Genomic DNA, 26,802 nt, shown 5'->3' with positions numbered 1-26,802 from the left:
TATAAGACTTTCTAAAAATTGCAGGCATGCAGAATATTGCAGAGGAAAGCAAGACTTGGGGTAATTGAAAAACATCAAGATGTCTGGGTATTCAGCTTTAGAATCTTTGGGGAAAACCACCAGAGGCCGCAAAATGAGGGGAGAGACAAAAGTAGCAAAGAAGCTTCCAAAAAGTCAGCAGAAGTAACAAGTCTTATACGATGTGAGTCTCATACTCTGTTTTATAGCTCATAATCAAGAGTACAGGGCCCCGGCAGTCTTTCACTTTTGTTAGGCAAAAGCACGAACACTCCATTTCCCCACAGAGGAAAATGTTTCTGTCCTTTGAAATTCTGAGTCGAGGGCAGACAAGTGTGGTATTTGTATATAAATTAAGGCTAGGAATGAATCTCGTTTTACTTTAGGCAAAACCTCTGAAATCTGGTCAGGGCCTTTGAACCAACTAGTTGGAATGCTTTCAAAGGCAACTGAGCTTTTGGTAACTGTCTATTATTTGAAGTAGCTTCTGTCTAAATCGGGGGAGGTGCTGACGGCAAGGGAGTGGATGGGCCTGGTCTGCACTTAGAAGTCTAGAATTCAAAACTGTACCAACTAAGGGCCCAGTCCTAGGCCTTCTATGTGAGAGGCCCAAGTCCCATCAGCACTTAGTCTGGTTTTCCAGCTGCTCTGTCTGCTGTGTGGGCAGCTGGGCTAAAGGGTTTGCTTCTTATTGAGACCTATCAAAGTCAAGATCTGCTTGTCTCTGGGGGGACGTTTCCACATCCTCCAAGAGGTTGACCAATGAATCTGTTGGGTGGGGGGGTGAAGGAGGAAGAGGTCAGGATACCCTCTTTGTGAATTTCATTTGACTTTCTTTTTTCCCTCTTGGGAATGGTGGACAATTAATTTTCCATTATTGGTCAGCTAGTTTTCTTTGTTCATAGCTGTCTGTTTTCCCCCTCAACCTCTCAGAAACCAGACATATGAAAATCAAATGAATCATGGCTCTTGCTTTTCTTAGAAAATTGAACTGACAAGAATAGTTAGTGTCTATAAGCTTTGGCAGGGGGTGGGGGGAAGGGGTCACAATGATTGTTCTGGTGCTCTGTCAGCATCCCATTTAACAAAGTTCTTACTTTCTCCCCTAGCATGGTTAATTGAAAACTGGTCAAACAGCAGAACCTAAATGGCAAAAAGTAGCCCTTTTTGGGGGGTTATGGACCACAGTAACTTGCTAGGCTGCCTTTCAGATTTTCGCTCTATCCTTTTAGTGTGTATGTTCTTGGCTTGGGAACAGAGGAAGATCTCCTTTAAACAAAATAAAACCAACCACAAATCACAATCTGAACTGAATGGTGGTGGGCAAGTTACACTTACTTTCTCTCCTCCTTGAGCCTCTGAGGATGCTCTTCCTTCAGCTAATGACTTCCTGTAATGAATGCTATATGCAAATGAAACCAGAGTTCTTCGAATGCAGCATGAGCTGGGCACAGACACTAGCTATCGTTGGTGGCAGACACTTGAAGGATCTCAAAGTGCATGTGTGAGTTACCTTGGGTAGATGTGAGTGAACAAATGGCTGCCTTGTTTGTTGACTGAGATTGGTTCATCCAAAGCAACCCAGTTCTGACCTTTTCTAGCAGAGGAGTGAGGAGGGGGAGGTCTATATGTTTACTGAAACTCATCACCCTGATCTCCGTGTAGACAATCAAACTGAAAAAGGCATGAAGTTCAGGACAGAGTCACATTCATATTTTGTACTACAAAAGCCATCCAATCAACCCCATGCCGAAATAAACGCACACCTGCAAACCTCTCATGAGAGAGAGTTATACTGTGGTTGAAGAGGCATTAGAGTCCTTCTGTTTCTCCATACAAGGTCATCAGGGCCTTGATGGGAAAGTGAATAATGAGCATTGGCACCCTGTATCCCCTGGGATTGGCAGCCCTCAAACTGCTCTCTCACTGTGCCCCTCAGTGACAGGAGCCAGGGATGGAGCAGCTTGGTGATTGATTAAAGAGATGGCACATGTGCCCTTGCATCTGAGAATTTCTTCTAAGTGCATACCACTGGGGGAAATAAGGAGAAAATCGGTACTCAGTAATGGCAAGATTTTAAGTATGAAAATGTAAAATGTCTGAAGATGATTAAAGTGCCTGATAAATTTAGTTCTAGATGTGGCCTCTCTCCTGCTGTCCAGAGTGTAAGTTAATGTCAAAGAAATGCAGGCTTTTTTGTTATATTCTTTTTCAAAACCTTCTTTTCCTCTTCCCCCTTCTCTACTCAAGTTTAGTAACTAAACCTTGCTTGCTGAACCCAGGGCTTAGGTACTGGGGTTATCAGGGGTTTTGTAGTCTTTTGAAAATTGTGCAATAATTCGCCGAGCCAGTGGGTTAGTGGTCTTCAGCAGTTCGGCTGCTGAGGGGCGGGACCTTGGAGTTGCCTTGCTTCCCTTCTTCTGTAGCAAGGCCTTGAAATCATCATTTCTGCCAGCATCTAGGTTGGCACTGCCGCTTGACCCTGAAGAGGCAGCCAACTCACTGACCGGAGACTCAGGTGGGTTCCTTACTGGTGAGTGGGAGCTTGGTCTGCTGCTGCCAGCAAAGGTCTCACCAGGTTCCTTCCAGCCAAGCAGCTTTCTTTTGGACCTAAACAAGAGAACGTGTGTTTTCAGTGAATTCATGTGCAAACATTTCCTAATGCTTCATATAGTGTCACGAGTGTCGGTGACATGATCTGGGAATGTCCATGCAACAGCTTTGTGAGCAGTTGTACCTACCAGCTTTCTCTCTCTCTGCTAAGTCCTCAGAGTTCCTCATCTGGTCCCGTCCCTATACTCCTTTCAATGTCCGCATCTGGAGTCACTGGGCCTGTGCTTGCAGGCTCAGTCCTGCCCAGGTTCTGGGACCAACAAAGAATTTAAGGAGTCAAGGCTAGTACCTCAGTGACTCTGAATCAAGACAGCCTGGGAGCTGATCCTGTTATGAACTTGTGCTCCAACTCCAGTAATTAGGCTCTTTCCAGTTTCCTCACTATTGAATCCCTGCTTTGTGCCCCGGTTCAATAACTGGGTCCCCATGTGGTCATTCTTTGCCTATAACTGGGTCCCCGTGTGGTCATCCTTTGGCTAAGTTCCTGCTCTGATGCTCAGCCTGGTGTCCCACTTTACTTTTTGATGAGGTTTTTTTTTTTTTTTTTTGGGTACAGGAATTCTGTGAAGGGTTAAGTCTCTGACTGTAGGCAGAGCTGTGAGAGAGCAGATGGAGCCACAATAGGCCATGTGGTTGCTAAGAGACGAGGGGCCTCTCACTCCGCACCTGGTCCTCCCTTCCCTGCCTGCCCCTCCTCCACTTCACCCGAAGATGTCAGTGAATCAGAGATGTGAGGCCCTGGACTGTGTTCACATACGTGGACATCTGAACTTAGTCTCCAGTTTCCAATCTAATGCTTAGAGGTAGCAGTTTTTCTTCTGGTATAAGGAGGGAAGGCAATTATAATGAGAATTAAAGAAATTGGTCCAGACCTGTGGATCACAGTAAATAAATCTTCAGTTGTACGTGAAGCCACAAACACATCATCATCATCTTCTGCAATCCATTCGGCTGTTTTATCACTGATTACACTTTTTTCTTCGGTGCTTGGTTCCATTAAACTCCCTAGGCATAAAAACCAGAAAGAATTGTTTTGACCACAATCATTAGGACAAAGCACATTCTCAGATGTATTTCATCTGATGTTCAGAGCAACTCTGGGAGGGCAGCAGGGAAGAAACTTGTTGTCTCCATTCTGCAGAGAACAAGATGTTCCCAAGGTTAGTGATTTGGCCTGCACAATGTGGAGGGAGTGATGAAGACCAGCCTGGCTCCCTGTTTTCTCATGCCTTTTCCGTTACAACAATGCTTAGGTTGCCTGAACATTCTCTTGTTTTAAATGTATCATTTTTAAAACTCAAGGAGCTGAGAACAATCTAAAGCAATGACTCAACCAGTGGGTGGAAGTGGGACCTATCTGAATCTCAGAGGGAGCCTGTGGAGTTTGAGGAAGCAGATTCTAAAATTACCTGTGGCTTTGACTTGTTTGCTTGTTTTAGTTGCAATGATTTAACTTATGTCGAAAATCCAAATCAGCTTAAGAAAGGCCATAAGATTTTGATGTTTGTGTTAAGGGTTTCAAAAAGGATGAGAAACACAGATGAACCTGGAGGACATTATGTTAAATGAAATAGCCAGTCATCAAAAGACAAATACTATGTAATTCTACTTATATGTGGTCCCTATAGGAGTCAAATTCATAGAGACAGAAAGTAGAAGAGTGGTTGCCAGGGGCTGCGGGGAGAGGATGATGGGGAGTTATTGTTGACTGGGTACTGACTTCAATTTTGCAAGATGTAGAGAGTTCTGGAGATGGATGGTGGTGATGGTTGCTGCTGCTGCTGCTGCTAAGTTGCTTCAGTCGTGTCGGACTCTGTGCGACCCCATAGACGGCAGCCCACCAGGCTCCCCCATCCCTGGGATTCTCCAGGCAAGAACACTGGAGTGGGTTGCCATTTCCTTCTCCAATGCATGAAAGTGAAAAGTGAAAGTGAAGTCGCTCAGTCGCGTTCGACTCTTAGCGACCCCATGGACTGCAGCCCACCAGGCTCCTCCGTCCATGGGATTTTCCAGGCAAGAGTACTGGAGTGGGGTGCCATTGCCTTCTCCGGGTGATGGTTGCACAACATTATAAATGCGCTTAACACCTACTGACCTGTGCACTTAAAAATGGTTGCATGCATGCCAAGTTGCTTCAGTCATGTCCGACTGTTTGCAACCCTATGGACTAGAGTACACCAGGCTCCTCTGCCCATGGAATTCTCCAGGCAAGAATACTGGGAGTGGCTTGCCATTTCTACCTCCAGGGGATCTTACTGACCCAGTCATTGAATGCATATCTCTTATGTCTCCTGCATTGGCAGGCAGATTCTTTACCACTAGTGCCACCTGGGAAGCCCTCAAAATGGTTAAGATGGTAAATTTTACATTATATGTATTTTAGCACAGTTTAAGCAAAAAGAGACAAGAAAGAAAAAAAAGGATATGAAATATCATCCAGCTTGGTCTTATGGTTCCAGGCAGAGATAGGCTCAAACCATCCAAGAAAGTGAGCCCCCTTTCCTCTAGAAAACACTAAGAGAAGCTGCTGGTGGTAAAATATTACACTGCTTGAAGCCCGCCAGTCTGCCATGGCACTTGAACTCAGACTGGGAGGGTACTTAGTCCCATGCATGAAACTAAATTTAGTGGAAGCTGGTGAAAAGTGCTGTCTAATGAGATGGAGAGACGGTTCCTAGGGCAGGAGATGCCTGCCTGAGGAGGAAGATGGGTTCCTAAGGTCTTAGGGTGCTGAGACCTAGTTGATTTCATTAGCTCACCACTGGGGGTTCCAGGGTAGACTGTTCCATACTGTCCCATACTCCACTGATTGCTGTGGAGATCCCTCCGACCCCCGGATCAGTCCTGATCCCAAGGGCAGTGAGACCAATTTAGAGTAACTCAAACCTCAAGAGGTGTCCACTCTTGATTTGGTCGCCTTGGGATCAGGCTCATTATCTGGGGGCATTTGCTTCTGCCTCTGGCACCCCATCCTCACTCTTGTCTCTTCTGGGATTGAAAGGAAAAGCCCACAGACATTTTACTAACCTGGAGGACTTGCTTCCCTTTCGCTGTTGGACTGTGGCCTTGAGGTCATCCTTGTACCAGCAGATGGCAGGTGGTCATCAGTTGGGAGACACTTGGCATCTTCCTCCAGGGTGATGATGGGGCTGAGGGGCAGTCTTGGTTCAGTCACATAGGCCTCCGCTTGAGCCGTGGGTGAAGTGAGAGGCAGGTACAGCACGCTGGGCTTTTTTGGTACAGGAGGTGGAATCTTGCCTTTCTTTTTCTCAGCTTCTTCTTGGCTCTGGAGGCTAATTCTTTCAGGCAGGGCTCTCCCCTTAGGGCCCTCATCCTCCATACTTCCCTGGGGAGGTTGCTGTGTTCCTGAGAAGAAAGCACCAGAGGAACTGGCAAAAGGCGTGAAAACAAGAGATGAGGGTGCTGTGGACTCCCCTGGGCTTCTGCTCTCAGGGAAGCTGGAGGACTTTGATTTCCGCACCACTGTGTAGATATCTTGAGGGAGTGGCCTTACGTGCTGAATTGAGCTCTTGGGAGTCATAGCCAATGTAGGCGAAGTTAGTGGGTACTCCTCAGGGACAGATGGTGGCTTGTGGACTAAGCTTGGAGGCCTTCGGGCCAGAGGGGGCTTCTCGGCTATGGGAGGTTTCATCTTCCTCTCTGGCAAGGTGAAGACTTCAGCTCCTGATTCCTCAGCGTAGTCAGGGCTCTCAGTGTCATCTTCCAGCTCAGACTTGCTGACTGACCTCAGGCGAACAGAACGTAAGTCAGACTGAGTAACCATGGGCATGATTGGCTGGTTGGGGCTAGTTTTCTGGGCTAGCTTGGCCCCCAAATTTGTATCTGAGTGATGCTGGCTCACCTTGTTTTTGCTTCGGATTGAGATACTCATCCCAGACAGATCCAGGTTGGTTGAAGAGGTCAATGGTAGGTCAAACGATAGCCGTGACTTGGACATTTTCTCCATTGGTGATGTTGCGGGTAGTGATGACTTCCTCTCAGGTACCACTGGACGCACCCGGACACTGCTGCTTGGAGGGGGCAAGTGGCCCAGGGTCAAGGACATGGAGACAGTGGGTGTTGGCGTCTCTGACTGGCTGGAGTATCCACTGGAGGGTGACATCAGCCCAGTAGGCCTTCCTGGAGAGGATACCTCCCTGGCCTCCACCTCGATGGAAAGCTGGGAAGGCGTCGTGGCTCTGGAAGTGGAAGGGGAGGCAAGAGACTCTGAGCTGCCCTGAACTTGGGTGCACTCAATGACTGTGGTGCCAGTGGCAGTGCTGGAGCTGGACAAGGACTGGTAGGTGTCACCAGACTTCCAGTCAGTAAGATACCAGTGATGGGCGAATTGTGTACCTTCTGGGTCTTTGAAGGTTGGCACAGCTGGGTGACCCTGAGTATCTGGGTGGGATGAGTGATGTCCTTGGTGTTCCAAGGAGAGACAAAGGCTCCTGGGCCTCTGGTCCTTGGGTAGTACTGACCCACCTTCCGGCAAGAGGACTGGTTCATCTTTGACCAGTGAGACACTGCGAGTCGGAGGGGAAGGCTTCTTCTTGGCCTTCTTGAGTGAGATGCTCTTGGACCTCTGCCTTCTGTGATGGGCCTCCTGTTGGGCACTGAGGGAGGCAATGTTGTCAGCACTGTTACTGCCCTCAGAACTCGTACTGGCATAAGGTAGGGCACAGGCTTCACTGGCCTTCTGCTCCTCCTCATAGTCCACATCCATGGTACCTGTATCTGTGGGTACAGACAGTGACCGCTCCCGGAACTTGCTGGCCCCACCTGGGCCTGTCTCCAGCCTTGAGGTACCACCGGTCAGAAGGCCAATCTTGGAGGGTCGTTCAGATACTTGGCTTCGTTGAGTAGGATGCTGAGAGTAGCCAGCAGGCCCACTGCACCCTGCTGGGATATCACGAGTGACAAAGAGGGTAGCAGCCTCCTTAGGAACAAGAGGTGGCAGTGTGTGCAGAGAGACCCAAGAATTCCCAGAGGAAGGACTTTTTCCATTTTCATTGACTTGACTGCTCTGAGCGGTGGCACTTGGAGTCACATAGGTAAAAGCATCTCCCTTCCTGGAAGCAGAGAATGTCGATTCTGTTGGTCCATTGCAAGAACCAGGAATGCTGTACACCATCCCCATGCTCTCCATTCCAGGGGGTTTTGTGGCACCCCATGCCTGGGGAGGTTCTTCCGGATGACTAGAAGGATTTCTTAGTACTGGTGAGGTGAGATTTGGGAACCGAGCTTCCTGACCAAGTGCAACTCTTCCATGAACACTTTCTGGAACTGAATGGCTGGGCCTGATGTCTGAGGTGGTAGAGCGGGCCACACTGCCTGCTGGGCTGTTGCTGTGACCTGGAGGAGGTAAACATAGAATGTTAGAGGTGTGGTTAGGGATCCCCCAGCAGCAGCTGTCACCAAAGAGATAGGATCACCAATTTTTTGTCAAGAAGCATTTGCCAATAGCTTGGTCAGAATTCCTTGGTTCTTCCTTTCCATAGTTGAGGATGCTGGGGAAGTTGAGTCCTTACCCATCACCACACAGTGAGGCACAGGGTGCCCTTGAATTGTCCAGATGGCTGCCAAAGACTTTCCAGCTTTAAAAAAAAAAAAAATATATATATATATATATATATATTTTTTTTTTTTTAATTGAAGGATGATTGCTTTACAACATTGGTTTGATTTTTGCCATACATCAACATGAATCAGCCATAGGAGGGAGGTTCAAGACGGAGGGGACATATGTACATCTCTGACTTTCCAGCTTTGAATATGCCTTTTGGAGCTGAAGTAGCATGTGGGACAGCCATGGTCTTTTTTCCCCCAGGTTTTCACCCCAGGCTCAGGAAGCCACCACAGACAGCCCTCAGCATTCACCTCTCCAGAGATGAGAGCAGAGGCTTTCAAACTGATAAAGGACAGCAGTGTGACCTTCAGTTCCAGCAGCACATTGGGAGTATGCCACAGCTGAAAAGTTGTTTGGTTGCATTCTTGGCTTTTTAGATTGGCAACAGGAGAAAGTGAGGATAACTTACAATGTGAGGAAACCATTCAGATGTTGAAAACGCCCAAAGGTTTTCTCATATACATAACAATTATTACTGTTATGAGGATGACGATGAGGATGACTACTCTTATGATAATTTATAATAACGGCCACTGTTTGCTGAACACATACTATGTACTGGGCACATGGTAGGAAAATTACATACAATAACTCTAATCCTCACGACCACTCCATGGGTTGGAATCATCATCCCCATTCACAGATGAAGAAGCTGAGGCTCAAAGAGGTTAGGGAACTTGGCTAAGGCCTCACAGTTAGTAAGTGGAGAGGCCAGAATTTGTATTCACATTTCTCTGGTCTGTGCTCTTTGGATGGCATTCATTTAATGGCAGTAATGGTTTTGTGAAGATGCTACTTTTAGTGATGATTTCCTTCTTTATCCGCCTAAAGTTGACATATATAGCTATATTCTACTTATAATGGGAAACAATAACATAACAAATTTATTAGCCTGGAGATCTCCTGTCCATTTTCAGTTGCTGCCCTGTAAGCATTGTGACAAAAGGCTTTTGGTTATCCTTAATTAATTACTATTAATATATTGCCTTTTTCAAGATGTCCAAAGTCCCCCTCTCCCCCAATCACTCCTGTTCTCTGTCACAACAATAACACTTGGGTTGCAGAAATGGTAAGAGTGAGCAAGGGAAAAGGTTTGGGGGATCAGCTATGGTGGGGTCACCTTGGTCTCGCTGGGAATAGTTAGAGAATCCAATAATGGTCCGCCTCCGCCTCAGGGTGGACTTGGGGTTCACGGCTGTCTCTGTGTTAAACAACGAGTGTCGCAAACTTGCATGTTTATCAAACTGCTGCCCTGTAGCCAAAATAAAGACACTTGGGTGCATCCTGGTTTCTGTTCACAGTATGGTAGAAACTGGCCTGAGGTAGAGAGAAGGGATGATGGCAGTAGCGATGAGAATGAATAGCATTCAGGCAGGTGACCCTTCTTCCCCGTCCCTCCCATCTTGGCCCTGGGCACCCGCAGCTCCAAAGCATGCATGCTGAATTTCAGAGGTCCACCCTGGGGTCACCTGTGAGTCTTAGGTGGCTGAGAGCTGTGGTTTTCAACCCTGGTTTTATATCGAAATAAACTGGGTGGCTTTTCAAACTCTAACAACTGGACCCCATCTCAGAACACTTAACACTCTGGGAATAGGGCCCAGGTAGAAGCATTTTCTCAGACTCCCCAGGTGATTGTTCAGATGTACAACCTGGGGTGAGAACCCTTGAAGTGGAGAGACAGGTTGAGACTAGATGTTGTTTGATTGCAATCTTTTCTCAGAGAATGCTGTAACTTGGGCCAATGAGTGTCTCCAAGAAATTGCCCCATCCCGGCATCCAGGAAGCAGTCAGATAACCTGCCCTCCAGCCCCCTGATCACATTTGATCAAAGTTCGCCCTGCATGGTGACTGAGATCTACTTTTTTCAAAGCACCGGCTCAGCCTTTGCTTCTATGGAATTGCTAGGGCAAGGACAGGGTGAGGGCAGTGGAGTGAAGTTTGCTGCTTCCCACCACTGTCTCTCTTACAGCAGCTGGCTAACCAAACCCTCCCCTCTCAGTCCCATGAACACATAGGTACCCGCCTCCCCAGCAAGTGGCTCTGTGGACAAATCACAGGGCCAGCCTCATTGAGGGCAAGGTAGAAGTTCAAAAACAAAGTGCCCACCACCACTGTGAGCTTTTCCTCTCAGCCCTCACACTTCTGGGTGTATCTCCTGAGGCTCTGGGCTCTGTTTCCTGCCTCTGATTTCCTGAGATGACACCAGTGGCATTGGATGACCTCATATCCAGGGAGTATCACCACCTGTGGCCAGAGCTGTCCTTATCATCTTCATCGACTTTTTCCAGCACACCAGAGGCCAGTGCTGGTGCACAGGGTGCCTCTGGTCCCCTTGGGTTAGGAGGTCTTGATCTCATCAAGTTGTTGGCCCTATCTCCTGAAATGGTTGACATTCCTCCTCTTCCACTTATAGCTGGTGAAGTGTGGTGAATGAATTAATAATGGGCACGGTAGAGGGTTCCACATGTCCCCAGAGAAAAAGCCAGCTGAGCTGTGTACAGTATTTTTCCCATCTCAAGGTAGTACCGGGTTCCTCTTTGATCTTACACAATAGGAGGAGGCCCACCCCCACTAGGAGACGGAGTGACGACTCAAAGTGCTGTAAGGCCCTTGGTCTGTGCTCTGTGTCTGATCTTACTATTTACCACCAGCACCCTGAACCCCACACGTCCCCTGAAACTCCTATCTGTGTGCTCCAAACCCAGCTTCTGGCACAAGTTTTCTTTCCCCAAACCAAACATAACTCATACGCTCTAAGTTTCCACAATGCTCCAAAGAGCACACAAATTCATAAAGTTTTAGAATTTTCTGGTAAGAGAGTTTCCTTTGCCATCAAATGGTCTCAGTTAGCGTGGCAGGGCCAGTAGAAAGTGAAGAAAGAGCATGCCTCCATTCCCTGGTGAGATCCACGATCTTGACAGTGCGGGGTGAGCCAGTAGCAAAGAAAGTCTTGCTCCCTCCCCCAGCACCCAGTGCGTTTGGACAGGATGATCTATAGTTGGCATGGAGGGAAGCGAACAGAGGTGATGCTAAGCAACTCTACCGGAGACGTTGATGGGCACGATGTCAGAGTGTGTGGGACAAGACTGAAGCCACCGCTTCTCCTCTAGGATGGGCAGAGGAAAGGGGCTATTCCAGGCAGCTTGCTTGTCGGCTGTGGTAGGCAGGCTCAGGGAGGCCTCAGGGGCCCTCACACCCTGCATGGTAGTCTCATCCTCGCTCAGCTGCCATTTTGTGGGCTGTTGGGAAAGAAGGTGATGGGAAGGGTGTGCTTCCAACTGGAGATGAGCTGTGCCCACAGGATGGCTGTCTAGGCAGGGTGGTCAGAGGCTTCATCTGGGAGGCAGGAAAGCGTGGATAGGCTGCCAGGCCAGATGCCTGCTGTGCAGGGCCCACCTCAGTGGGGCCTCAGGATGGCTCTGCTGGTGAGCAGAGGTAAGTAGCAGCTTCCAGTGGGTAATGAAAGTTGTTTCAGGTCCCCCGTCAAAGGGCGTGGAGCAAGCTCTGCATGCTGGCTCTCCCAGGTGGGGGAAGAGGCAACTCACCATCAGTACAAACTCCAGACGCCTGGCAGACTGGAGCCTTGGGCTGGGGGTGGGCTCAGGGGCCTCATCAGCAGAGCGGAAGGTCTGCCCCAGAAGTCTGGCCTCCGAGTACTGTTCCTCATATTCTTCTGAAAAACAGCACAGTGGATACACACTCTAGGGAGCCACGGCCAAGGGCCAGGCTGGGGAAGGACCACAAGCTGGGGGCTCCTGCTCTAGCTGCCAGGTCTGACTCGCATTGTTTCTTTAAGTTAGTTCCCAGCATCTGAGCCTCTGGATTCAGGAATGGAAAAATGCCTACTTCCTACGAGGAGAAAAGAGTCAATGGATTTGAGTTGTGCTGGTTCGGGGACTAAGCCTTTGTCTCCATGGCCCCCATGGTAAGTGTTCAACTCAGGGAAGAGGCTCAGGATGCAGATGCCTTTGGCCACTCTTTGCTCCAAGGCCCTCTCTTTGAAGCCCTTCAGCTCTCTAGGTTTTTACGCAACTCTACCAGGGACATGACCTGTGTGAAGCACAAAGAAATATGCCTTGGGAAGTCCAATGTTGAACATTCCCTTGGATGCCGAGAACTCTTACCTCAGCCTCTAAGGGCTTGGTTCCCTGCACCTTAGCCCCACTGTGGTGGGGGGTGATGTCAGTTCCAGCGGGGCTAAGGTGAAAGAGAGGGAAGGCGGAGGTAGTGGCAGAGGAGAAAGAGAAGTTTAGGGGCACTGTCAGGGAATAAGAAGAATGCAGAAGATTTGAATGGGTTTTATTTAAGTGACGGATTCAATGAATGAAGGAAGTGAGGCTAAAGAACCAACAGTCAGAGCTTGCACATTTGAACAGAGACTTGAAGAATCATAGAAACTTGGAGTCAGGAGGGGCCTCGAGGGTTCTCTGGTCCAATGTTTCATTCTGGGCTCCCATTTCCTCCTCAGCAGCCCTTCCAGGTGTTTCTTCAGCCTCCACACACCTGCCTGCAGAGAAGGGAAGCAGCCTTCCTCCCAAGGTGGCTCATTCCATCCAAGGACAGTTGGGGCTGTCAGGCATATGGAAAGTTCTTCCTTATCTTGAGGTGAAATCTACCTCCCCCTAGGTTTCCACCCACCTGTCCTCATTCTGCCCATGGCGGTAACACAGAGCACACTGACTCTTTCTGCATGGCAGCTCCTCTCAGCAGAACACAAGGCTCACGGTGTCCCTTGGAATCTTGCTTCTCTAAGCTTGCCACTGCCCTGGCAGGGAGGTAGGGTTCATGGCTGTTGTCCAGTTGGGTGGCCACTCTGAAGTTTTCTATTCTCCATAAAAGTTAGCCTTTGTTGGTAATGCATAAATGACAGCTGGTAAGACCTCTTTTCACTTTTAATGTTCATTCAACAAATGCCCTCCTGCGGATGCAGCCCTACGCCAGGTGCTCCCGGAAACCTGAGAGTTCTGAGAGATGTGATCTTTTACATTGAGAAGCCCAGTCTGGTTAGGTGGACAAAATATATACCTGGGATTAGCAGAAGAATGAGTAAATGAACAAATGAGTAAATGAAAGGAAAATCAGTTCGTAACTATACAAGTCCTTTTGAGCTGGATGGTACAAAGGGCCTTGTATGAGTGCTTAGGGAGGGAATGATGCAAAGTGCAGAACTAGCGTTAAAGGTCTTCTTGGAGTCAGCAAGCATAGAACTTGGAAGAAAGTGTAAGGATTGGAGTGAGGAAGAGGGAGGAAGGGCTTCTCTGCTTGGAAAAGAGCCTGGAGTGGGGCAATAAGTGCCTGGAGGGTATAAGGAGCTTGTGACTAGCACTGGGGTTTTATTTGTATTTTTTTCTTCAGATCTAACTTACCTACAGTAAGGTACACAAATCTTCAGTGTGCAGTTCAGTGAATTCTGATATATGCATGCTCCTTGTAATCTCCATCCAGATATTTGCAGCACCCTAAGAGTTTCTCTCATAGCACTGAGTTTTAATCCTCTTGCTACTTACATTGGATAAATCCCACTGGTCAATGTGTATGTTTTTCATATTTTAAGATCTATTAGGGACCACATTGTTTTTTTCTTTACGTTAATTTTAACATTGTGTCTAGATCAGTCTGTGTTCCAAAGGACACCAATCAGGAGTTGATGTTGCATTTTATCAGTACCATTTTACCCAGCTGCCAGATACTGTTGCTAACTGGTTTAGGAACACCCTATTTTTAATTCTCACAAGATTCTGCCATGTGGGGAACTGGAATCCCCATTTTAAAGATGACGGACTAATCTGAAGCTCAGAGAGGTTGGGTAATATGCATAACGCCACACAGCTAGTTAGGTGTGGGATTCAAATCAGATTCTGGCTCTGTCTGATTTCAAAGTATGGGTTTTCTCACTCCACCTGGTGCGAGCAGTCTGACTGCTCAGGTGTTATGACTGGGATGTTTCTCTGGTTGTGTGGACCCAGCTTTGTGTACAAGGTGCTCATCAGTATACCTCAAAGACACTGAGTTGGGAATTGGGAATGAGATGAAGTCTGAGTGCTGTGTATTGGGCTTACTTGGTGAGGCAGGAGTGACCCAGGAGACACATAAACAAGGTTATTTCAAAAGCAGAGAGAGTGAAGCCCAGAGAGGGAGACCCTGTTGATGCCTCATTTGTCTTCGGGTGCCAGAATTCCAAAGGCTTGGGTGATGTGGCAAGAGAAGACCTGAGGGTATGTGGACCCACATTCTTTGGAGTCTCTCATCTGGTGTTCTTTGTAAATGACTTGACTCATGGCTCTGTCTCGGCTTTTCCCCCAGAGACAAGTGAACTGAAAAAAAGTAAGGGGGGAGCAAGGGGTGTAAACAGCCTTAAAATTAGGGTCTTTTGGAGTCAGTAGTTTGGAAGGTGAAAGATGGCAAGTGTGTCTTTTGTTTTTCAATAGGTTTTCTACTATTCTCTCTTTTTCTCTCGCGGGTCCCTGTCCTTTCTTCGTCGCCTCCCTCTAGCCGCTGCTGGGCCCGTGGCCTCTGGCCGCAGCCCCCCTCCCTCTCAGTACCTTGCAACAGGCTCTGGAGATTGAGCTGCGCCTCGCGAAGCAGCTCCTCTACACTCGGGGGCCTGCCCGAGGAGAGGAACACGTTCACTGGCTGTCGCCATGACGACCTCGAGTGGGCAGTCGCTGTCGCATTTTCCCGACCCGAGTTAGCTGCAGCTAGGGAAGGAGAGAGGCAGTGAGAGGCGCTGCCAAGCGGGGGGGGGCGGGGGGTGGTTTGAGGGGGGCGGCACGCAGCGGCCAGTGGGCTCCCGCGGTTCCCTAAGACCCGCCCCTGCCGGGGGTGGGGGGTGGTGGCGCGGGCCGCGCTTAAAAGGCGGGGACGCGCCAGCCGCAAGATTTTTCCTCGACAGATCGTGCCGCAGTCAGTTCCCTACCTCGCCGCCAGCCTCCGCCCGCCCGATTGCCGCCTCGCTGCCTCGCCGCCCGCCTCCTCCGCCTGGCGCCTCCCGGCTCCCGCCGCCGCCCGCCCTTTGCGATCCCCGGGACGAGGTAACGCGCCCCGGGCGGAGCCTCCAGGCCCTCCGAGCTCGCTCCAGTGGGTGTGGCTCGGCCCCCCGCGCGCCCCGCCGCGGCCCCCGGCTCCTCTCACGGCCCTATCTCCCCATCCCACCCCTGCTCACAGCCCCAGAGCCCCGGCTAGTCCTGATGTCCGAGGCGGCCGGGAATCTCAATAGCCTCCGCATGGCGAACGTGGCCCTGCGAGAAGAATTAAATGCCCTTCGCGGGGAGAATGCCAATCTGGGCCTTCAGCTCGGCAGAGCCCTGGCCGAGGTCAATTCCTTGCGGGGCAATGTCTCGAGCTACATGCGCTGGCCGGTCCCCGGGGTGCCCGCCCTTTCTGAGGAGAACTTTGAGTTCCCGCTCAGTGAGATCGACGCCGCTCCCGAGGGAGAACTGCCCTTCCTGTGCTGGCCTCCCCCGCGCACCGAGCCCGAGTATGCCCCGGACGAGCTGTTGATTAGCGTGATCCAGGATTGCAGTACTTCCGGCGCACCCACCGACCCACCCCCAATGCCCAGTCCACCCCCGCCGGCGCTGCCCCCGCCTCCGGCCAAGGAGCTGCCCCCGCAGCCTCTTCTGCCGCCGCTGGAGCGGCCTGAGATAGAGCCCTTCTCGGGCGACCCAGTCTACCTGGCTGAATTCTTGATGCAGCTAGAGACTTTCATAGCCGACCATGAGGATCATTTCCCCGGGGGCGCTGAGCGGGTGGCCTTTCTGATCTCCTTTTTCGCTGGTGAAGCCAAGGACTGGGCCGTCTCAGTCACCCAGGAAGGAAGCCCCCTGCATGCTAACTTTCCGCGCTTCCTAGATGAAATCCGTAAGCAATTCTGTGGCCCCATTCCCCCAAGCGTGGCAAAAAAAGCCATCCGCAAGCTCAAGCAGGGAGACTGTACCCTGGGCAGCTATGCAGATGCTTTTCAGTTCCTGGCTCAATTCTTGTCTTGGGATGACTGCCGCCTTCAAAACCAGTTCCTCAAAGGCTTATCAGAGTTCTTCCGCAAGGAGCTCTTATGGTCAACTGAAATGGCCGACCTGGACGAGCTGATTCTCGAGTGTGTGGAGATAGAAAGAAAAGTGCGTGTCCCCAAGCCAATGCCACTCCCTGGGGTTCGCAATATCTTCTTCCCTTTTGCAGCAGACCGTAATCTCGAAGGTGAAGAGGGAGAAGAGTGCCACAGTGGGGATCAAGATGAAGAGGCACGCAGGCGCAGGATTCTCAACAAGGACCAGCGGAGGCGCGTGAGAGCAATCCAACAAGAGACCAGCGGGGAGGAGGAGGAGAAGAGGAGGAAGAGGGAGGAAGAGATGAGGAAGGAGCTGAAACAGAAAGGGGAGGAGGACGGGGAGGAGGAGGAGGAAGAAGAGGAAGCGGAAGAAAAGGAGGAGAAAGAAGAGGAGGAAGAGGAGGGGATGAGGAAGAAGAGGAAGAAGGAGGAGGAAGATCAGAGTAAGGATAAGAAAGAAGAGGAACATGAGGGTGGCCTCCAGGAACCAGAGCAGGAGCCCGAGCAAGAGCCCGAGCAGGAGCAGGAGACAGAGGATGAGACCCAAGATGATGACCTGGATGAACTGATGGAGATGGAGCCCACCTACGCCAACGCTTCATCCCAGACTTCCGGCTACTATCATGAAAACTTCCTAGATGTGACGCCTCCCATCATACAGCCCAGCAGACGGAGGAACCAGAATCGACTCCCACTTCTGGAGGGCCTTCCAGGTATCAATTCACCATTCTACAGTTCGCCGCCGCTAATTCGCCGCGCAGGTCGCCTGGGGCAACGCCAAATTCGACGCCGTCCCCCAGTGCTATTTCGCCTCACTCCGAGGCAGGGGGGCCACCGGGCTGCACGGGGCCGTATTCGCGTGTGAGAGCTGGAGTGAGCTGCCCCCTCCCCTACAACACACCCTTCCACTGTGTTCCCTGCCCCTGCTTTCGCTGCCACACCTGCCTCATTCACTGACCAGTACTTAAGGGAGTTCCAGACCTACAGAACCAGAAGAAGACCTGGAGGACTCCAGACCATCCTGTGACCTTGACTGGGGAGTGACACTCGGCAAAGGAGGGCGCAGTGATAGCTGTCCTCTTAGTGTGCACTCTGCTCATACCTGCCAGGATCTAGAGAGCAGGTTTCTAGGCCTGTTCTCATAAATGAACTGGTCACCCTCTTGTATTTCCCCTCTAGTTCCAAGCCCTCACCTCTCCTGTGTTAATTCACACTGTGTTCTATGGTTTAATCCTCTGGCTGGATAACCTGGACTTCACCCAGTGGCTCACTGCTCTGCCCCAGACAGGCTCCACTGAACTTCTAAAGCCACTGAAGCCACTTACTAGGTATAATTGGTGGACAGCAGGATGCTATCAAGAAACGTACCTGGAAGCCTACACTTGCTTCAGGTCACCCCTCCAGCAGGAGGGCCCTGAAAATGGCCCTCCAATTAGCCCAGTGAGAGAATGCAAAGCCACATGTCCAATGGATCACCCAGCTGAGACCTGTCTTCAACTGACTGAGCAAGCTGGTTCCACCTTCCCACAGACCATGGGCTTAGGGCCTCAGAGCTCACCAGATCTGGGACCCTTTCCTCTTACTTCACTGCTCTCCTGGGCATCCCTAGCGGACACAGCCCAATATTCCATGCCCTACTCCTTTCCTTGGCATTGCCTAAAGGGTAGGCAGTTAGGTCGGGGAGGAGGAGGAGAAAGCAGCAGCAACAACTCAATTTTCAATTTGACCTTGTAAGGAGTGACTCTTTCCTTAGGGATGGTGGTCTCCTCCCCTGGCCAGGCCTTGGACTGCAGTCTCCAGCCATAGGTCTTGGCAGAAGATTTGCCATCCTTGGGGTTCCTTTCCTTCCCAGAATGCCAGAGAGAGAGAGGTCCAAAGCCTGCTCTTCAACTCCAGCGTGAAGGACTCCTTAGTTCTGAGAGGAGAGAGGAAGGTTCTCTCTACAGAGACTGTGCCTCCTGCAGCTTTGCAACCGGGATGACCTCATGTCTCTCACATGAGGGGCGAGCCATAGCCTGATGCTGGGCATTGAGCAGATGGTGAGGTTTAAGAGGTTGACTGCCTCCTAGTAACTCCTGGGGCTTCTGGGTCCTAACCTAGGGGCCTTCACAGAGACCTGCTGCTGGCCTTGGGTCCAGCAGTGAAAAGTACATACTATGTTACTCTGGCCACAGAATGGCAGCCAGATCCACTGATAGCCTGAACTGCCCTCCACACTGGGCTTCCTGCACAGGGCCTGGTAGCTGGGCAAGTGCAGCCAAAGTGTCTGTGGCCAGACGGAAGAAAACATAGTAAATTAAACCTCTGTTCCTCACTGGAGTCTGACAGATAACCTCAGCCCAGCCTTAGGATTTTGAGCTCAGAGGCAAGAAAAAGGAGCAGGAGGAAGAGGAGTCACAGAGAAACCCAGTCCTCCGACTGGTTTCCGGTGAGGTCTCTATTCATCAGTGGGAGGTAAGAAGCACTTCTGTTGCTCACACATTTCTCAGCCTGGGGATTGGTGGAGCCAGGTTCCTATAACCTGTTGCTATCTTTTAAAAAGGCTACTCCCTTCTCCAAATAGAAAAGTAATACATAATCATTATAGAAAATTTGGCAAATAGAGGAAATGATGGGGATCCAAAAGCCACATTCAGAATCCCACCACACAGATGAGCCACACTCTTAACACTTTGCTGCCTTTCTTTCTAGTGTGTTCTTGCCATGTCTTTTCAAAGTTGAGATCTGCGAGCTCTTGATCAGCAGGATTTAAAATGGCTGCCACCTATGTAATCACACAGACAGAATAACATTTGAGCTTTCTCCTAATGTGTTGGACACGTCAATTGCCTGGTTTTCCCCATCCCCACCAGTTCAAAAGTAAATAACCTTGTAAAGAAAATTTTGTCTGTTTTTCAGCTATTTTCTCAGGAGAGAGTTCCAGAAGGAAGCCTGCCATTCTTCAAGGCTGTGGACTCTGTTTGCTGATGGTCAACATGCTGGCCTTGCTGCCCATGTCCGTCAGAGAAGTCCAAAGGACAGGTGCCTTGCACCCACACTTCCAGGGACCCCTCATCACAGGCCCTGCCTGTTCCCATGGTGCTTTTCATCCTGAGCCCATGTAGCTTCGGCCAGGGCAAGAACAGATGAGCAGTGAGCTGGTTTGTGGCCCTCTGGTGGCAAGGGAGCTTGGGCTCCCCTTTGACCCTCTTCCCCTCCTTTCTCAGATCTTCAATATTGTGATCTAACAGCCACAAGAGCTGTAAGAGGAACTACGGGATTTGGGCTATTTCTTGGGTTTAAAGAGGGGTGGGTGGGGGTGGGCGTATGCATGCAGGGGTATGAGGGCAGCCCAGGGATTCCCAGAGACCCGGGGAGAAATCGTTTGAAACCAATGTGTTATTGTGTTATTGTTGTTTTACTGTGTTGTGAAGATGAGAAATTGTTCTGTATGCTAAAGCTTTCTCCTCAATAAAAAGATAAAGGGTGTGTAAAGACTGTGTCTCTCTGGGTTACTGAGCAAGCACAGAAGACCACCTAGGAGGCATTAGGTACTTCCCAGGCACTTCACCTGGATCAACCCTAGCCTGAAGCCTTGGAGTCCTTCAAACTAAGGGCTCCAGCCTACTGAATCTGTGAATGGCAGAAGCTGTCAGGAGGGAAGTGGAGGGACTAGGCATCTTTAAAAACAGCATTAGTTCTCCACTAATATAAAGATACGAGTGACCTAGCCTTACCATCCTGTAACAGTGCAGTCCCCCTGGCCTCCAAACACAACACACACGCGCACGCACGACTTTGGAGGGAGGGAGAGGGGAAGGAGGGAAGGCCCTTCCACTTCTTGGCACTAGATGGTGCTATGGGACATCAATGAGAAAGCTGGTGAAGATTTTTAAATACACTCTCAGAGCAAGTCCACACAGACACTGTCCAGCAAGAATTCACTGCTCCTCACAGACTGTGGGGTCAGAAGAAACTGAATCCCATTCTGGGATTTGCTCAAGTTTCCCAGCCATGAGCTGAATTTTCCCCACCTGGGACAGTGGGTGAGAACGCTTATGGAGTCCCTACCAGTGGCTCTGCCAGGCACCTCACACCCGTTATCTCACTCATCTCACTCTCCTCTTACAGATGAGGAAACTGAGGCTTAGAAACGAGAAAGCCTGGCCCAAGGTTTACAGCTGCTAAGTGGCGCTATCATAGCACCACAGCTGCCCATTCCTCAGCTCTAGGGATGCTTCACCCCTCTCCGCCTCCCTCTACTGGCCCTCCAACAGGGTCTGTCCTGCCCTGCCCACCACCGTACAGACATGCTGTGAGAAACAAAGCCTGGCATCAGATGTGTGCTTGCTTTGCCTCTTTATGGGGAAGGAACAAAGGGAAGGAGGGAGAAAAGAGGGAGGAAACTAGCGTGTTTCTGACCATGTGCCAGGCACTTTCACATTTCATTCCCACACTCAGTGAAGAAAGTAATGGTGTCTTCTTTTAGAACTGAGGGACCTGAATTTCAGAGATATTAGGTGGCATGGTGGACTCGTCATTGTGTCTCCCAGATTTATACTCTCTCAATTCTGATACTCCAAGCCTTTTCCCAAGAAAGCCCCCCGACACGCTCAAGCCTCAACCTGACTGGATTCTGGGTCTTTGCCAAAGCAACCAGGTGCCCGATCTCTGGAAGTTCCAGAACCAGCCAGTTCTGTCCTTCAGGGAAGGGCCTGAAGAGCACAGCAGGCCAGTGGCAGGGCTGAGTTTATGTAGATGAGTATGCATGAGTGTGTAGCTGACAACTGCCCCTTTTGGGGAAGGACAAGGCTGTGGGGCCATGAGCAGCATCAGTGAGTACTGGAGCTCCCCTTTTTGCTTTAGGGGATCAGATAAAGTCGCCAGCACCCAATGGAGTTTCTCATGCCATTTCAGGGAGAGCTAGGTGATCCCAGATTGCATACGTGATGGCCTGTCAAAGGAGGCGGGGGCAAGTAAGAGCAGGCTCAGCCTTGCCAACCCTTGCAGTGGGGAGCCCTGTGAGAATAGGAAAAAGAGCCCTGTATTCCAGTCTGGTCACACCACTGACTGGATTTGGGACCCTGTGTGACTCCCAATCCTGCTTAGGACATAGCTTCCTCATCCATATAGTCCCCTGGACCCAGCACACAGCTATTCAGCACAGGTATTAGCATTTCATGATCCACACAGTAGGATCACAACCCCAGTTTAGTACATAAACAAAGAAGTGAGTGAATACATGGGCTGCTGGATGGAGACCTAGAGGTAGGCTGCCAAGGGCATTAGCAGATGGCATTAAGTTGGAGGACTAGAGGACCCCCTCCAAAATGGAATCAGGAGCCACCCGCTCCCAGTCTAGCTTGGAAGGATGTGCTGAAATGACCTTTACTAGGTGCACCAGTGAGATCTTGCAGTTAAGTTCACAAAACCATCTGCAGAAGCCTGAGTGGGGAAGATGTGGATGAGAAGAAAGTTGTGAAAAAAAACTGAAAGTTGATGGGGGCCTGAGGTGATGGGGGCTCAGGATGAATCAGCAGAGTGCCATGGGTGCCAGAAATGCTAATACCGTCCAGGGCTGCTGCAACAGCGTGCATGCAGGACTCAGGAAACAGCAGGCCGTACCTGGGATCCGGGCTGCCCAGTGGAAGTGAGCAGGTTGTATCTCACAGAAGCCCATTTGCATGCCCCAAACAAGGAAATAGAACAAAAGCCCAGAAGAGGCAGCTTAAGGTCACTTGCTCCATCTGCAGAGTTCAACTGTGAGGTCTAGCAATTAGACGTCCAGAACTCTTAGCCTCCACCCTCCACTCACACCCACACTGTTGGAATCAGAATCTCCAGGAATTTGTATTTCTAAAAAGCTCCCTAGGCAATTCTAATGACTAGCACAGCCCAGTGCAGAAAAGAGCCTTGGAGACCAACCAGCTCAGGTAACATTTAGTGGCCAGTTTGGTTCTGAGCCTTCCCATAGAGCTCCCTGGAGCAGGAGCCAGCCTGGAGATCCTGCACTAGCGTGTAGTATGGGATCAGGAAATATTTGTGCAGTGATCCCCCACCACGTAGCATGGCCTGGTATGAGCTTCCCCCTCCAGGACACTTGCTCAGATTGCACTTCCTGAGAGAGGTGTGCCATAAGATGGGCCTGGCCTTGAGAAACCAGGTCCACCGGAGCCTAGGCTGCCAGAATTGACTTCCCTGGGGCCTTGGCTCCTCCCAGGGGATGAAGAAAAGCATTAACAAGGCAAGAGATTATCTCTAAATGGGAGTAGGGGCTCCACCTCCAGCTAGCACTTCCTGCTTCCTGCCTAGACTAGGGAAAGCTCCGCAGATCACTTCTCCCCAGGGACTCCACAGACAGAAACACAAAGCCCAGGGTTCTTCGTTGCCCTGGTAACAGCGGGACCTACTTGGAAGAAAACAGTCTCTGAAAGGCTTAGGAGGGTGGATATTTCCTTTGACTGAGGGCCGGCTCTGACCTGCTCTTCGAGGCCCCTCTCTCCTTCCTGCCTGCCACGCAGAGGGGTAGAGCTGGGGCCCCTCATCTCAGCTACTCTCCTAGGAGGGCAGGGCCAGAAAGTAGGGCCCTGGCTATTTATTTATTCTGCTCTTGGAGGTGTTAGCCTGTGAATTCATAGAGATTGTCTTCTGGTGTGAAGACGACTTTCCAAACACAACGAAACTTGAGGAGGGCAAGCACCGCCAGCCATTGTGGTCCTGATCCCACCTCCTCCTCACCACTTAGCGCAGAGGCTGAACCGGAGGGAATGTCAGAAGCTCCAGGCTCCTCCCTTCCCAGTTTAGCCCCGCCTCATCTCTCCGCCGACTACTGAAGTAGCCTCCGGATTGGTCTTGTTTGTTGTTGCTTAGTTGCTCAGTCGTGTCCGACTTTTTTGCAACTCCATGGACAATAGCTCACCAGGCTCCTCTGTCCGTGGGATTCTCCAGGCAAGAATACTGGAGTGGGTTGCCATTTCCTTCTCCAGAGGATATTCCCAACCCTAGTCTCTTTTGTCTCCTGCATTGGCAGGCAGGTTCTTTATAGTAGCGCTACCTGTTGGTCTAACCAGCCTCTAGTCTCTACCCCTTCTAATCAATCCACCTTCTGCAAGCTTGCTTGTGGGGTGGGTGGGCATGGTTCTTTGAACAGGCAAATCTGGTCCTGTTGCTGCTACATAAAAACCTTTCAACGGCTCTCCTTCTTCTATTGGAACATTTGTGGACCAGGTTCTGACCTTCCTCACTCAGTTCAGTTCAGTCACTCAGTTGTGTCCGACTCTTTGGGACCCCATGGACTGCAGCACACCAGGCCTCTTTGTCCATCACCAACTCCCAGAGTTTACTCAAACTCATGTCCATTGAGTCGGTGACGTCATCCAACCATCTCATCTTCTGTCATCCTCTCCTCCCGCCTTCAATCTTTCCCAGCATCAGGATCTTTTCTAATGAGTCAGCTTTTCACCTCAGGTGGCCAAAGTTTCAGCTTCAGCATCAGCCCTTCCAATGAATATTCAGGACTGATTTCCTTTAGGATTGACTGGTTTGATCTCCTTGCAGTCCAAGGGACTCTCAAGAGTCTTCTCCAACACCACAGTTCAAAAGCATCAATTCTTCTGCACTCAGCTTTCTTTATAGTCCAACTCTCACATCCACACATGACTACTGGAAAAACTATAGCCTTGACTAGATGGACCTTTGTTGACAAAGTAATGTCTCTGCTTTTGAATATGCTGTCTAGGTTGTCATAACTCTTCTTCCAAGGAGCAAGCATCTTTTAATTTCATGGCTGCAGCCTTCCTTACTATCTGGTTATAAATAAACTGCCATCTCATCTGCCCATGCCAACCTTCTTCCCTCTTCCATTCAATCCAAACCCCAGACATCCTGAATTACTTTCTTCTTTCCTTACATATCAGACTCTTTTATGCCTCTGGCCCTTTGCATGGCCTATTCCCTCTGCCTTAAAAATTCATAAGCACTCCTGGCCCCACTCCAACTGGTGATCTCCTCTGCTCCCAGACTACTTCCTTCTTGATGCCACTTTCACTGCCCAGACAAGCTCATCCATTTCTGAGTCCCCAGTTGCTCCCCTACCCCCAACTCCAATGCTCTGTAAGGCTTGAGTAGAGGCTGGTTCATGACCCCAAATGAGCTTGGTATTCATTTGTCCCCTTCACATGTAGGGGCTGCACTGGCAGTAGACTTTGGGAGGAGGGGAGATCTGAGATCTCCCTGAGGGCTGATGGTATATAAGTGGAGCTGGGAGCACCCCCTCCCCCCATCAAGCTGGAGGTGTGGACAGTAGGAATAAGTTGGGGAAGAGAAATCAGGAGTGTGCAGAGCTTGTTGTTCATCCCCAAACGACTCCCTCCTTGATGGTCTCCATCTGTTTGGGGGAGATGGGCAGTTGCTTCTAATCAGCCATGTGGTGAAGAGAGACCTCTGCTGGCCTTAGAATCACACAGACCTGGCTTTGACCTCTGACTCTACCATTTCTTTGTGTGTATCCTTGGGTCAGTCATTTCACCTCTCTAAGCTCCAGTTTCCTTTTTCTATAGAGCTTAGAGAGGTGAAATGACTGACATATATATATATATATATTAGTGAGATAATTGATATGAACAACAATAATAAAAATAACTAATACTTATGAGCAGTTACTGTTTGTTGGGGACTAAGTGCTTTACATGTATTAACTCATTGAGTCATTGCAACAACCCTATATAAGTAGGTAAGTCAGTAGTGTTATTATTCCCCACTTTGCAGATTGAGAAGCAGCAGGGAAATTTGAATTTGCTTAATGTCACAGCACTAGCACACAAGTGCTTTTGAGCCCTCCAGTAAGATAAGGAAAGTTCTGTAGATCAGAAATGAAGCCAGTGGAGTAGGAGAGCACCGAGATATAGGGCGAGGGTCTCAGCCTCTTTTTGGTCATCGGTCCCTCTAGCAGTTTGGGCAAACCTCTGGACCTCAGAATATGGTTTTCAGATCATAAAATATAATGCGTACAATTACAAAGGAAATGAATCATATTGAAATGGTTATAAGAATACTTTTAAGAAATTGTGATCTAGTTATATTACTTTAATAATGCATTAAGTTACAAGACTGAGTGGCAAGTCTATAGATTAGAAGTTTTGAAGTGATGATGAGCATAAATAACTTTTCAGAGATACAATAACTGTAATCTGATATGAAAATATTTGTGATTTCTATTGCAGATAAAGTCACAGATACTGTTAATACTATTATGGCTTGCTGCCTACATTCCCAATTTGAGGAAATGCTCAATTTCTGTTAGAGATTAGTGGAAAAGGATCAAATAGTTTTCCCATCCAAGTTCATAGACCCCCTAAATTCTTTCCACAAACTGCTTGGAGGTCCACAGAGCTAAAGTTGAGAAGCCCTGCCCTATAGTGTCACAGAAAAGACAATAGCTGTATTTTAAGCTCTAAGGAGAAGCTGGGGGCTGGCAGAAAGACAAGTGTGTGGTTTCTCTTTCAAGAACTGTTTACAGAAATCATGAAGTCTGGCAGCTCCTTCTTCCTCTTGGTCCTGAGTCAGCAGCCCAGGGTGGGGCTGAGGCTGTCACACTTGGTTTGAATTTCAAGCTCACCACACACTCATCCCTAAGAGTTGATTTGTTGCCACTTCCTTTCCAGTGAAATCTCAGTGGGTTTTGCTCCCTTTTAAAATTTGGACTTGCTTGCACATACAGATTTCCTATTAGTCTGGAAATAATCTTTAAGCGAACATTTTATTGGCTCAAAGACATTTTCTGAGATAATAGATGCTTCTAACCCCAACACCCCAGTCAGACTTAAGGCTTGCACAGAGGGGAAAGATCACCAACTGTGCTATGCACCCGAGACCACCAGTCAAAATTGGCACTTTCCCAAAACACCAAATGCCTTTTCCTGACTTCCTGACTTTGCCACCTGTCAGCTGAATCCCTGCCAACCAGGGCAGCACAGTCTGGGTGCCATGGCTAAGGAGACAAATGGTCAGAACAGCAGTAGGCCTCTGGCCTTTCTAACTTGCCTCTGTTCCCATTCAAGACTCAAAGAGCACTGTTTATCAAGACCAGGCCTCAGGTCTACTCACAATGCTTTGCTTGGGGCTTCTAGCTAGCCAGGGTCTGCTGCCTTCTGCTCTTCCCCAGGTCCCCATATTTATTCAGAAATAAGCAATACTTGGCTGATGGCCAGTGTACTAAAAGGGCTGCAGCTTAATTTCTAAAACGAGCAGTTGAGATTGTGATAGTCTTATGAACTATAGCCAGGGGCTAGTAAAGAGGCTGGTTCACAATGAATCTGCCTCAGTTAGCCAAGGGAACAGAATAGTACGCTTTGGGGGTTTAGATTGAGAGCTTCATGTGCTGGAATGTGAAGAAGACTTATTCTTTTGACTATAAAAGAAATATATGTATGTTCTTAGGTCTCCAAGAACTCTTCGGCCAAGTCTCCCAAACATAGGCAGAAAGAAACTGAGGATCAAATGAGAATTCAAAAGAACT

At 49.5% G+C, this 26,802-nt stretch overlaps 2 protein-coding genes across 16 annotated transcripts in view; one reads left to right on the top strand and one right to left on the bottom strand.

The window, feature by feature from the left end:
• Positions 1 to 203: 203 nt before the first annotated feature.
• NHSL2 (NHS like 2) overlaps positions 204 to 26,802 on the bottom strand; it is a 302,976-nt gene continuing 276,377 nt past the window's right edge. For 4 of the 15 annotated variants that reach the window (XM_086388891.1, XM_086388900.1, XM_086388892.1 and 1 more), the window contains 3 exons: positions 5,659 to 7,986; positions 3,504 to 3,636; positions 204 to 2,628 (listed from right to left, as the gene is read on the bottom strand). In XM_086388891.1, coding sequence (XP_086245017.1) covers positions 2,304 to 2,628; positions 3,504 to 3,636; positions 5,659 to 7,986 — 2,786 coding nt within the window. In that variant the 3' untranslated portion in view covers positions 204 to 2,303. Of the gene's footprint in view, positions 2,629 to 3,503; positions 3,637 to 5,658; positions 7,987 to 8,162; positions 8,229 to 9,380; positions 9,513 to 11,303; positions 11,500 to 11,805; positions 11,934 to 14,802; positions 14,959 to 26,802 lie in introns of all 15 variants that reach the window. The other 11 variants (XM_086388887.1, XM_086388890.1, XM_086388886.1 and 8 more) reach the window with 7 other exon arrangements.
• RTL5 (retrotransposon Gag like 5) lies at positions 15,137 to 19,781 on the top strand. The gene is made up of 2 exons (XM_086388904.1): positions 15,137 to 18,761; positions 19,206 to 19,781. The coding sequence occupies exon 1, from the start codon at positions 15,448 to 15,450 to the stop codon at positions 17,170 to 17,172; it is 1,725 nt and encodes a 574-aa protein (XP_086245030.1). The 5' UTR covers positions 15,137 to 15,447; the 3' UTR covers positions 17,173 to 18,761; positions 19,206 to 19,781.

This window comes from Bos grunniens, chromosome X (assembly GCF_055505025.1).
Source record: "Bos grunniens cultivar Pamir isolate PY7600 chromosome X, Bosgru_T2T1.0, whole genome shotgun sequence".
Taxonomy (NCBI): Eukaryota; Metazoa; Chordata; class Mammalia; order Artiodactyla; family Bovidae; genus Bos; species Bos grunniens.
This window is presented reverse-complemented; position numbering and strand designations above follow the sequence as displayed.